The following is a 12,629-nucleotide window of genomic DNA, read 5'->3' on the forward strand; positions in this document are numbered from 1 at the left end:
AGCGGCAAAACCTACCGAATTCTAACCAAACTTGCCCGATGGATGCGGACACCTCGGCCTGCCGTTCACCGCCGGCAGCCGGGGAAGAGCTTCCCCTCGTTGCTGGCACGGCAGCGGATGAGCGGCGTTCAATGGTACTATCCTCCTTGTCCGCAGGCGAGGTCGAGATGGGCGGTTGTCTTGGGCGTAGCGCCACATTCTAGAGGGCATTGCGCATCAGCCAGCAGGTGGCAAGGTGCACATTTTCTCCTAGACCTAGTGGATTCCTTCAATTATTCTCAGAGACGGAGACGCTACTGAATCTGTTTGGTCGTGTTCAACCATTGCTTGCTCTCACTTGCTGAAGTTTACTTGAGCTTCGAAACGCGCGCACGACTGTGTCATGTGCCTACTGCCTACGCAAAATGCTTGACACCATCAGGAGGGCAGGGGATTACAGTAGTGTGGTAGTAATCAGCAATGTCTGAAATAGTTGAAGGACGGCAACATATCCATCCTCTCCCAAATCGCCTGGGATCGTGGGCACCGCGAGAATAGTTGAGTAAGGGACTCTGAATCATGACGACAGTTAGCAGGAACAAATAAGCGATATAGTCTTGACCGAACCTCTGGAACGTCGGAACGGAAACTGCTGTTCCTTTGCGAAGGTTCGCTGTTTGACTTTGTCTTGCCTTGGAGCTTCAGATTTCGTGTACCTAACTGGCTTCTCAAAGCAGAACATGTATCTTCACGCCAGCAGCATGCAGATGGTGTCCATCGTTAAGCGATCTCCCCTTTTGAACCTCCTAATTCCCCACTCGTCTTACCAGAACTCTGGATTCTGAACCTGGGGTTGCCTTGTGAGCTAAAGCCTTCATCACTTTGTCACAAGGTTGCACATGGATCACTTCTTTTTGGTATTCAACCGATGAGATTGTGACATAGTGCTTCAAATGATAGGTGAACCGTAACATGTAGTCTCTTTTCGAATCCCATCGCATGTGGTGTGTTTTCTCATAACCTGACAGTGTCGAGGTCCGGTCAGGCTTACTGGCCCAATATTTCTTTCCAGGAGGAGAAGAACGAATGTCATCATTTCCCCAGATGAGATCAGCATTCGCTCAGAGTGATCCCAGATTTTTTGTCGGTCTGAACCTGAACCTGAAGACTGAATGCGATTTGCGTGCCAACCTCAGCCTCCGGAGTCCGGACATCTCGGCAAATCATGTATGACAAGAGTATACGCTTCCACCTGTTCGTCGTCGTCCAGTCCAAGACGACGCCATCACCCGTCGAGCGACAATAGCAGCTCAGTCTCTCGCCCCGGAGGCAATGTCTGAATGCAGAACGAGCTGAATTGTTAGGCCTCAGGAATGGTCGGGCTGCGCTCCGTACAGGGGGATAGATGATCGGAGCCCCAGATACCGGGCGCCGTATCCGTATGTATGTATGCCGTGGTGTGACCGTCGTTACCAAGTGGGAACGGCGGTGATTAATTCTTCAGCCGGCGTCAGGTTGAAGCCGGTCCAAGGCCTGGTTGCGAGTGCCAGATTCATTCAGGCTGCTGGCCGGCAGACATGGCTGGGAACCGGTACACGAGTTCAGGAAACGTTCGAACGCGGCCTGACATCATCGGCGTTGCCGTGGTGATCGATCTGGTCTCATTTTTAATTGCCGCGAGGTGAGCAGATGGTAACCGCAGCTGCGAGCGTGGCCACCGGAGGATTTAACCGCACCTGCGGGGTGACGGCAACATGGCATAACTGCTCAATGGAAACAATGGCGATGTTTCTGCAAGGTGAAAGTGGCCGGCCGGGCCTGAGCGCGACCGGCGGGAGGCGACGCGCCATGGATTCAGACCACACTCCCGGTGGTTCAATGTATTTGAAACTGGAGCTGAGATCGAACCGAGTGGCGGGAACCGCTTTCACGTCGACGCCGGGCCGAATCTCTCAGATGTTGGTCTTCCTCTGTCTGTCAGGTGAAACTGAACACATCCTCTGTCGCGGCCTCACCCTTTCCAAATCTCGAAACTGAATTCGATTCATGCTCGAAGATAGAGTGAAACTGAACCGGGATAGGATTACATATGTTGAAGATAGAGAAAACTAGGAATTTGGTTTCCAATTCGGTTCTGGTTTCGTAGTATTATGCCAAGTAATGATGTGCTTGAAATATGCATCATTGCTTCAGGCGAAGAAACCAGCCAGCAAAAGCAAAACAGCGCCACACGATTTGGGAACTTCAAGTTTTCGCTGACGAACGCTGTCGCCTGTCGCCGCCGATCGGAGAAATCGTTCCTGGCCGATCGCAGTGTCCGGTTTGGCTTCAGCTTCTGTTAGATCACCGTGACGTCCATGAGAGTTGGACTCGTTGATCAAGGCAAGCCGCCTGCCTAGTTCATCCGTCGTGGCTGCCGGGCAAACCGTAGGCGGCTCCGAGTAACCAGGGCCAGGAGCTCGATCGGTACAGCCATAGAAGGTCACTGATCATTAATGGCTTCCTCGGAAGATCGGCAATGAACGGCAACACCTGTCATGCCGCGGCAGGAGCCGCGAAGTCCTGCAAGCAACCGGCCGCGGTCTGAATTCTGAAAGGAAACCTGAATTCAGATCTCAGCTGACAGTAACGCTACAGAGTACAGATACACCCCCTGCCACTGTTGTGTCCGATTCCTATACTGGCTGGCGGCACGCCACATATCTACTAAGCCACGTTGGAGTCGGAGATGTATTTTCCGGCGATTTACAGCCACAACCATCCGAGTCGGACAAGTTAGTCGCCGGTTAGTTTACCATCGTCGCGCGGTGCATAAATACCTAGCAACGACAGAGGCCATTATAGCTCACAAGTGCCACCACCACGAGTCCACCACCACCACCACCACCACCCCGGACGACGGACGGGACGACAGAGGCCATTATGTCTTCTCCTTCCTCGGCCCACTGGCTGAGCCTCGTGGGCAGCATCTGGCTGCAGACCATCAACGGCCCCAACGCCGACTTCCCCGTCTACTCGTCGCAGCTCAAGGAGCTCAAGGGCATCTCCCAGGTGCAGCTCAACTTCCTGGCCTTCGCCTCCGACGCCGGCAAGCTCTTCGGCTGGTTCTCGGGCGTCGCCGCGCTGCACGTGCCGCTCTGGCTCGTCGCCTTCGTCGGCGCCGCCTTCGGCCTCGTCGGGTACGGCGTGCAGTACCTCTTCCTCGACAGCGTCGGCCTCCGCTTCTGGCACCTCTTCCTGCTCACCGCCCTCGCCGGGAACGGCATCTGCTGGATCAACACCGTCTGCTACCTCCTCTGCATCGGCAACTTCGCGTCCAGGAGCCGCGTCGCCGTCAGCCTCGCCACCAGCTACCTCGGCCTCAGCGCCAAGGTCTACACCAGCCTCGCCGAGACCATGCCCCGCCTGGCCGACTCCAAGGCCAAGGCCTACCTGCTCCTCAATGCCGTCGTGCCCATGATCGTCACCGTGGCCGTGGCGCCCACCCTCAGGCTCTTCGACCTCAAGGGCGAGTCGATGTCGACCACCGACACCGCATTGCTCGTCATGTTCGCCATCACGCTCGCCACGGGAGCGTGCGCCGTCGTCGGCAGCATCGGGTCCACGGCCAGCGGGCTGTCGTCCAGCGAGCACATGGTCAGCCTCAGCGTGCTGCTGGCCATTCCCGTGCTCATCCCGGTCGCGCTCAGGGTCCGGGAGAGCATGAACAAGATATGGGAGGCCAAGCGGGAGAACAGGATCCACGATCTTGGCAGCGACGACGCCGTGGTCGTCATCCAGATGACGGACGTCATAACCACCAAGGAGGAAGATACCGCGGCGGCGGAGAAGCCCCAGGAGGAGGTCGGGGGGCTGCAGCTGCTCAAGAAACCGGACTTCTGGCTCTACTTCTTCAGCTACATGTTCAGTGGCACCCTGGGTCTCGTCTTCTTGAACAATCTGGGGCAGATTGCCGAGTCGCGAGGTCTCGAGCAGACTTCAACTCTAGTCTCCCTGTCGTCTTCGTTTGGATTCTTCGGTCGCCTCCTTCCGTCTTTCATGGACTATTACTCTGCAAAGTAAGCAAATCATTCTTTCCACACACACCTCTTAAAATATTTGTTTGATTTGTTCGTTGAAGATCTTGCGGTCCTTCTAAATGGGGAACTTTTAACAACCAACTTGTTAGATACTCTGTTTTTGTCAAAGCAACTCGACATGTTTCCCGGCAGCAGGTGCTAACTGAATTTGTTCGTTTGTGCAGAAGCGGCCACTCCATATCAAGAACTGCGTCCATGGCATCGCTGATGGCGCCCATGGCCGGCGCCTTCTTCCTGCTGCTGAACCCTGGAAACTTCTTCCTGTACGCGAGCACCGCCATCATCGGGACGTGCACGGGGGCGATCACGTCGGTGGCCGTGTCGGCGACGAGCGAGCTGTTCGGCAGCAAGAACTTCGGCGTCAACCACAACATCCTGGTGTCCAACATCCCCGTCGGCTCCCTCTGCTTCGGCTACTTCGCGGCGTTCCTGTACCAGCGCGAGGCTGCCGCGCGCGGGGGCGCCACCTGCTCCGGCGCCAGCTGCTACCGGGAGACCTTCACCATCTGGGGCGCCACCTGCGTGGTCGGCACGCTGCTCTGCGTCGTGCTCTACCTGCGGTCGCGTAGCTTCGCCGGGAGGCTGCCGGTGAGGTTAGCTAACTTGCTAGGTGCTAGACAGAAGGCTTAATACACGGCCAGTGATTTTAACTTAGTGATCAGATCATCATCACACACGATCGACGCGTCGGATCTGCCTCGATGCGATGTAGCTTTTGTTTTCTTTTTTGGTTCTTGACTGATCCCATGGGGGATACAGACAGAGATCAGGGTGGACGACTGAGTAGATATTGTGCAGGTTGATCACCTTTTCGCTGCATATAAAGAGTGATTGAAGAAGAAAATCAGGTTTTCATGTTGGGTTCGTGCTTCCTCGTCTCTTCATTTTCTGGTTTAGGACCACGAGCGGTACTAATGTTGGGAGGTTGGTGTGCAGTGGTACAAGTATACTTACGCGGATTAGCTTCCATTAGCAATTAGGGCGTGAAAGTGAACGATGAGTGATCTGTTTAGACTTATATGGGCTAAATTCTGCAAACAGCTGCTTTCAAATTGATTGTGGAGCACCGGCAGGCAGGCAGCTAGCTAGACGTGTACAGAAGGTTCTGTTAGGCTATTTTGAATTTCTGATTGGTAGGTCCGTACATGTACGAGAGATGGAAAGTAAAACCTTCTTCTACCTAGAGGACCATTCAATTCCAATAACTGGCCATAACAATTTCGCAAAGTATTTGTTACGAGCGGTAGAGTCTGGTACTACCCCAGTACAGAAATGCCGAGATTCAAATTCAAAACAGAAAAATCTGAAATGTGACCCCAATGACAGTCTAGTGATCTTGTTGTGGACACGACCAAGTTCATCACACAGCACCCGAGTTTCAGGATCTTGACAAGGCATTGCACTGCTCATTGCCACATTTACCCGAGCAGCAGAACACACAGCTCCCGTCTAATTTACATCGACCCATCCCTTCCGACAACAGCGTCCCTGTTTTCCTACCCAGGACACGCATGAAGATGTGCATGTGAGGAGGCAGATGCCGCCATTAAAGGATGCACAAGCAGGTTGGTCGATCCAACATCGGCCTCGTGGTCCTCTCGTATGCTGTTCAAGCACAATGATAAACGCAAAGTTCAGTTCCATCCTCCCCGTGTACTTTGGATGGGCAGACGCCATTTATTCGCCGAAAGCTTGCAGAGCCATCACAGCTCTGCTACCCCTCCTACAATCTTTAAGCTGGTGAGCTAATGCATTATGCATTTAAGGGTTTATATGTGGTTGGCTGGCCGCACTGGCGCGTGAGGGCGCAGCACCTCCCCCACGTCGTCGGTGATCGACGTCCAGGTCCAGCGCGCGTCCGATCACTCCTCTTCAAGCTTGAAAACTGACATGGACTTCTGAAATCCTGTCACAACGTACAAGGACTGATCGATCCATGTTGGAGGGTCCTCCCTCTTTTCGTTAAAAAATATCTTACATAGCTGAAAAGTTATAAATATAATTGGATGGTTTCTTTATTAGATTGGGTTTTGGTTGAACTAGATAGGTCTTGCGATTCCATGTGGCATCGGACCTACAAAAAAACTAAATTAGCGACACAGTAATAAAAATATGGGATTTGCTAGTTCTCACCTACTTCTTACTTAGTGAAGCTTTACACACTTGACTTGCATCGTGATGCGTGCTAGTTATGAGTTGCAACTAAAATTTGATAGCATTATTTGATTGAGAACGAAGTGAAGTTAGTTCTCTACCGACTGAAAAATAGTTACACCCTAAAAATAAATAATTTTAGCCTCTCTAAATTTTTTCCACCGGGTCTCTTCCATTAGAGAGCAAGCCGATCGGCAAGCTCAAGTTAAGCCAAACCTCCTGCACCCCTTTCGTGTTCTGCGGCAGCTTGCTGCTACAGTATATATGGTTCAAGGCTTCAAGCTCGCATGGGAGAAGGAATGATGCTTGGTGGAGCGTAGTTATTGTGGTAGATGGTGGATGGTAATGGCGGTGGTTGTTGAGGAGGCAGCTCCATACGCAAAGGCCATGAAATTTGTCCTGTGAGTGCACATGGCCTGCACGAAGGCTAGCGCAACGCCCGGCAAAAAAGGAGCGAAAGGTAGGAGACGAAGTGAAAGTGCGCGCTCTTTTTCGGCCCGTTTCTAAGTGCAGATTTGCAATCCATCGTGTGCTGTTTAGTTGGACATCTCAGTTTGTGGGCGCCATGATTATAGTCGCGCGTCTCTTGTTGTTGCTTGCTCGCTAATGGTCGGATCAGATTCGGTAATGTTTGCTGCTGAAAGCATGTCGTCAGCAAACGAAAAAATATCTGAGGCATTCGCGCTTTATTCTAGGATGCAACAAATGAGAACCTCGAGCGCGCGCTGGACTACTCATTCTTCTTTAAAGTGTCCAGTTCTTTGAAATATCCAATTCGTGACGGAGTTCTAAGGGCATGTACAATAATGGTAGGAGAGACGTGCATTATTTTAGTAGTTCACGTCATATAGAAAAGACACTAAATATAAGTGGTACAATGCATTATTTTTTATCGTCATCCCTAGCAATAAATGAGAATTCATTAAATTTTGAAAGAAAATTATGTTGCTAAGGGAAGAAAAATGGTACAATGGAGAAAATAGCTCTTATTTCATAAGAGATTATCGCTTAGCTAAGAAAAAGCAGCCTTCTCTTTTTTCAATCTCTCTCCTCCAACTAAGTAACAAACTGACGTGGTAAACGTAAGGAAGACTGACGTCACCACATTGTACATGCCCTAACGAGAAACAACGAGGGGGCAAAAGATTGTGAAGCTAGTAGCTAGATTTTCCCGAGACTAATAAGGAAAAGAAATTATAATAACAAGAGCGAATGGAAAACGCGAAAGATGTTCAAGTCCATGAGTTTCCTTGTACGGATAGTTATTAGGTAATTGTACATTCGACTATTCTATCCTAGTAAGGGGAACCGCCCCCACAAATTAAACTTACAACAGAGTTGCTAACGACATGCAACGAATACTTTTACATCAATTTTTTAAATTGAATTATCTTTTAAACCGTTAATCTGATTGATGATTTGTTTCACCATTAGGTTATTCTCAGCTAGTAGCTAGAATTTGCTCAAACAAGGAAAATAAATATAACAAAAGACACCATGGCCAACTTTATTAATTGGGAATGATCGAAACATCATCCGCCATAACACCAAGAACAAAATCAGGGGCTCCTCTTGCCAAACAATTAACAAATGACCCTCTGAGTAACTAGATCAAACATGTCCAGCCTAAGACAATAAGAAAATATAGCTTAGAGAGATTACAACAAGGTACACTCCTCATAAATAGCAACAACTGGATCCAAGGAACTCCTGCCATTTTTCATCACGTCGATCATGCCATGCAATTGGAATTGATTGACTTCGATCCCGTTACACCTCACATGGCCCATTAAAAGTAGACCGTCACGAAGAGCTCTAGAAGCATATGTTTCCTTATCTACAATAGTAACCTGATATGTGTACATAAATAATCGAACGTGTATAATCATTTGCAATATCTTTACCATTAAATTAAAACTGGTCGGTATGTACATTGTGCACTTTTGCACTTTAGCTCGCCGGTAGCCCTAAATCATGTCATAATCACGAGAAGCAAAAGAACGTAGAAGATCAAATCAATCACAGGGACACCAGAATTTAAACATGAAAAAGTACCTCCAATTATAAGTGTGGAAACCAACCAGCAAAACTTCACAATATGGGGAGTGTGTTACACAATGGTTGGGATTTACACAGATTAAATTTGTCCCATCCGACGGCTTACATGACGTGTACATATAACATTTGTGACCTAGATCGATGTCGATCTCAAGTCTCCTAGCCACGGGCCTCATTCCACTCGTCAAAAGTTAGCATTTGTATGAATATGGATCATAAAATAAAAAAACTCCACCCTGAGACACGTTCCATCTTGTAGCATGAACAATAGACTTCTCCCTAAACGACAAAGACAACACTTTGGCGCTAAACGACCACTAGGGATAAACAGTTATACCAATTAAATTTGAGCAAATCTCAACTTACCATTGACTTTGTCATCATATCAACAGGATTATCATGAGTACTAATCTTGGATACCTCGAGTTACCTTGAGCAACAATGTCTCGAACATAATTATACTTGAAATCAATGTGTTATGTTCTCTCATGGAACATTCAATCCTTTGCAAGGTATATGTCGCTTAGACTATCACAAAACATATTAATGCAAGAATTATCTCTATAGAGCTCCGCTTGGTCAATCCTCTCTCTCTTCCCTAATGCTCCGCTCGTTAGCATTTCTATAAATAAAACATCTACTGAAATCCTATCTATCTTCCCCAATGCTCCGCCTTCCAACCCTGTTGTGCGATTCCACTCATAGGCGGGCCAACTCGTCTCTCCCAATCACTACACTGCCTTCATTCGCCGCGTCCTCCTCTACCCCACCCGCGTTCTCCTCGGGCTTATTGAACCTCCCCCACACCAAGGATATATGTCTTGATCTGTGCACACACTTTTAGATCTCCTCCAATCATTACACCTCAATCTCTTCGAGCTTTTGACCATGTCTTGACCATATCTTGACCTCCTCTGGACTTAGTCTTCTCTCGACCTGCCTTGAAAACCCAACAATGTGTGCAATGTGACGATAGAACGAATACCCACCGGGACTTGTGCCCATGCCAGTGTACGGTATAATCCATTCTCTCGTTCTTGTGTGAATTAAAATAAACAACTACCATTTACTTATACTGATCTTTTTTACCAATTTTTGCAAAAAAAATTTACATTATCTCGGTACATGATCTTAACCATTACTTTTTTGATATTTTTTTTCAAAATTAACTACGTTACAATGCTACTACACAATGATACGATTGTTATTATGTAACTTTTATGTCGGCCATGGAATTTGCACTTGTACTAAATCGAAAGAGTATATTGTGGTGGAATAGGTGTTAGGTGTTTTTCCCTTTTAAGACACCAAATCTTAAAATTATTTGCACATAATTCCATTTTATTAGGGGAAAAGGCAGAAATAATATGTCTTCATAGATTAATTTGTACCACCCATATGAAATGCACATATATTTATGTGTTCAGCTCAATTTTAGTTTTCTTAAATATCATGGCAGACACCCCTAAGGCTGATAGAGGTTTCTAGGATGCAACATTATATATTTTGGACATAAAATTCAATGGAAGAGATAATAATCAATGTACTAAAATAAATATTAAAATATATAATATCTATGAGGGAAACCATAATTTATGTGTTCATATCTATTTTAGTGTTAATAATCAATGTACTAAACTGAAATACAAATATATTTATGTGTTCATATATATTTTAGTTTGCTTAAGTAGTTGCATCACTTTCAATAGATATGTAGGGAAACCATCTTTTTTTATTTGTAGTATGCATAAGAACAGGACATGAAGCCCTATAACACTAGCAAGGCAATAACTATAGGCAAGAGCACACTATTAGCGCACCCTCAACAACCTATGCTACCGATATTTTTAGTAGTGTGGAAGAAAAATGCGTGCTACTACTAAGGTGCTAGTAGCGTACCCTTGGAAATTGCACGCTACCACAGTTTTGGGCCGATGCGGGAGCTGGCCCCACTTGTTAGTAGTGTGCACTACTTGGGTACACTATAAGTATTTAGAATACTATTAGCAGACACATATGGTTCCATGCTACTAGTAAAAGAGAATAAACGGGACACAGACCACGTGACGATATCACTTCCCTGAGCCCACTGGTCTGGGTCAACTCCCTCTCTCTTCTCTCGTTCTATCACTCTCGCCCACGACCTCCATGTCGCTACTGCTTTGTCGCATGCTCTTGACCACTCCTAGGCACCTCCAGCGCCGATGAGGTAGGGCTTTGGTCCAGCTCGAGTCGCTCTACAGCCTCCCCGTTCGATTTGATTTCCTCGATATCGGTCGGTCGCACACAACCTTGTTGTGATGCCACCTTCGTCACAACTCCGACCGATGACGGCTGCCTCTGGCGCTACTGCTTGCCTAAACGGCCTCCGTAATGCCTCCATCACCGTCTCCCCTTAACCGCGACACCACCCTGCACATACTAGCCCCCCGGCATCTAAGCGTAGTATTCTCTGGCTAGGCCACCAGCGTGGCTCCCGCGCATCTCACTAGTACAAAGTCCATTGTTGTTGACAGACGCTTAAACCCCTGCTCCAACGGGATAGTCACCCGTCATGACAACCTTGTAAGAGATGACTCCAAGTATCTGATGGGCGAAAAACCTGTGAGCGCTATCGAGCTCCACTGGCGGGCCTTATTAGGTGCTTGTGAGAGGATACACGGGGCCTATGGCTCGTCTCCGGGGTTTTGTGCTCACATATGGTATATGAAGTGTCCGTCAGTTTCATTGTGGTTTCCTGGAGGTTCCAGACACACTTCCGGACCGAGGTAGTGAGCTACATGTTGATGATGGTTTTAGATCGCACACAAGGATCTTGTTAGCAGTGCAACCCCAGCTGCACTACCTTCAACATCCCATTTGCTGAGGAGGCACATTGTAAACATAAATAGACAAATATATCAAGGGATAGATGACCAAATCTGTGACAAGATAAATTTACAGGAGAACATCCTAACTGAACAGAACATACAAAGTATGATATCAAATTTAAGTCCTAGACCTAACTTCTTGCATAGTATATTTATTTTTTATGTCTTTGCCCAAGAAAAGAAGAGGTTGAAGAAGATCACACCTTCCCTCCTTTGCAAAGATAGATGTTTCAGTACGAAACAACATCCAGCTCAAAAAACTTGCATATAGAAATGGCCCGCGAAGCCTAGCTCCTCTACTCTACATAGGCGTCATGGCATGTACAAAAGAGTTATGCCAAGAAAAGAGAGTATTGTTATGGTACATATTCCAATTTTGCAAACATAACAATCCAAATAAAACGAAGCACACAATTGCAAGGTAGAAAAAAAACGTACATATTTGTTGCCTATTGGCAACGCCTAGTTCTTCTAATTGATGATTGGCTCCTCTTGTACATTGTCACTGAAATCAGCTTCTGCTTTCGAATTACAAAGTACAATACATTATGTTCCATGGTTCAAAACAAAGCATACATAACTAAACTGATTCCCAAAAGTGATGATGCCAATGTGATTCCAAAATTTAGGCTCATCTTTCTCATGCATGTGCTTTTTATGATTTTCACAAAAGCTTTGATGATAAGAATCTAGTGATGCATAAACTAATTAACAATTTTCACAATGCTTTCATTAAAGGGAGGTACATCGATCGCAGATGGAGTAATGTTACTCCAGGAAATCCATGAAGAAACGAAATACAGAAAACAACACGAGTGATGAGCGCAGATTCCACACCGTTGAGGAACCCCAAGAGGAAGGTATGATGAGCACAGTAGCAAGTTTTCCCTCGGTAAGAAACCAAGGTTTAATCGACCAGTAGAAGACAGGCGTGAATTCTGAAGGTTTTGCTAGCTGACTTTTGGCAGGGCGCACTACCGGCGTCAGCAACAACGTGAAACCTGCACACAACACAACAAAAATACTTTGCCCCAACTTACAGTGAGGTTGTCAATCTCACCGGTTTTGCTGAACACAAAGGATATATTAGACGTATAGTGTGGAAAGATAAGTTTGTTTGCAGTGAAATTAGAGAGAACAATGCTTGTAGTAAGTAAACATAACAGGATGATTGTATCGGTGTAAATGAAAGGACCGGGGTCCACAGTTCACTAGAGGTGTCTCTCTATTAAGATAAATAACATGACGGGTGAACAAATTACAGCTGGGAAATTAACAGAATAGAGATCATACAGGACAAGATGATTACTATGAGATTCGTTTGGGCATTACAACATAATACATAGACCGTAATCCCACTGCGTCTATGACTAATAATCTATCTTCGGGTTATCGTTCGAACCCCTTCCAGTATTAAGTTGCAAGCAACAGATTATCGCATTAAGTAATGTGTGTAAAGTAAATAATAGAATTACCCTTGTATAAAACA

At 46.9% G+C, this 12,629-nt stretch overlaps 1 protein-coding gene across 1 annotated transcript; it reads left to right on the plus strand.

Moving 5' to 3' along the window:
• Nucleotides 1-2,815: 2,815 nt before the first annotated feature.
• Nucleotides 2,816-4,913, plus strand: LOC127344755 (protein NUCLEAR FUSION DEFECTIVE 4). The gene is made up of 2 exons (XM_051371091.2): nucleotides 2,816-4,037; nucleotides 4,223-4,913. The coding sequence occupies exons 1-2, from the start codon at nucleotides 2,902-2,904 to the stop codon at nucleotides 4,686-4,688; spliced, it is 1,602 nt and encodes a 533-aa protein (XP_051227051.1). The 5' UTR covers nucleotides 2,816-2,901; the 3' UTR covers nucleotides 4,689-4,913.
• The last annotated feature ends 7,716 nt before the right edge of the window (nucleotides 4,914-12,629 follow it).

The sequence above is a fragment of the Lolium perenne genome, chromosome 3 (assembly GCF_019359855.2).
Source record: "Lolium perenne isolate Kyuss_39 chromosome 3, Kyuss_2.0, whole genome shotgun sequence".
Classification (NCBI taxonomy): Eukaryota; Viridiplantae; Streptophyta; class Magnoliopsida; order Poales; family Poaceae; genus Lolium; species Lolium perenne.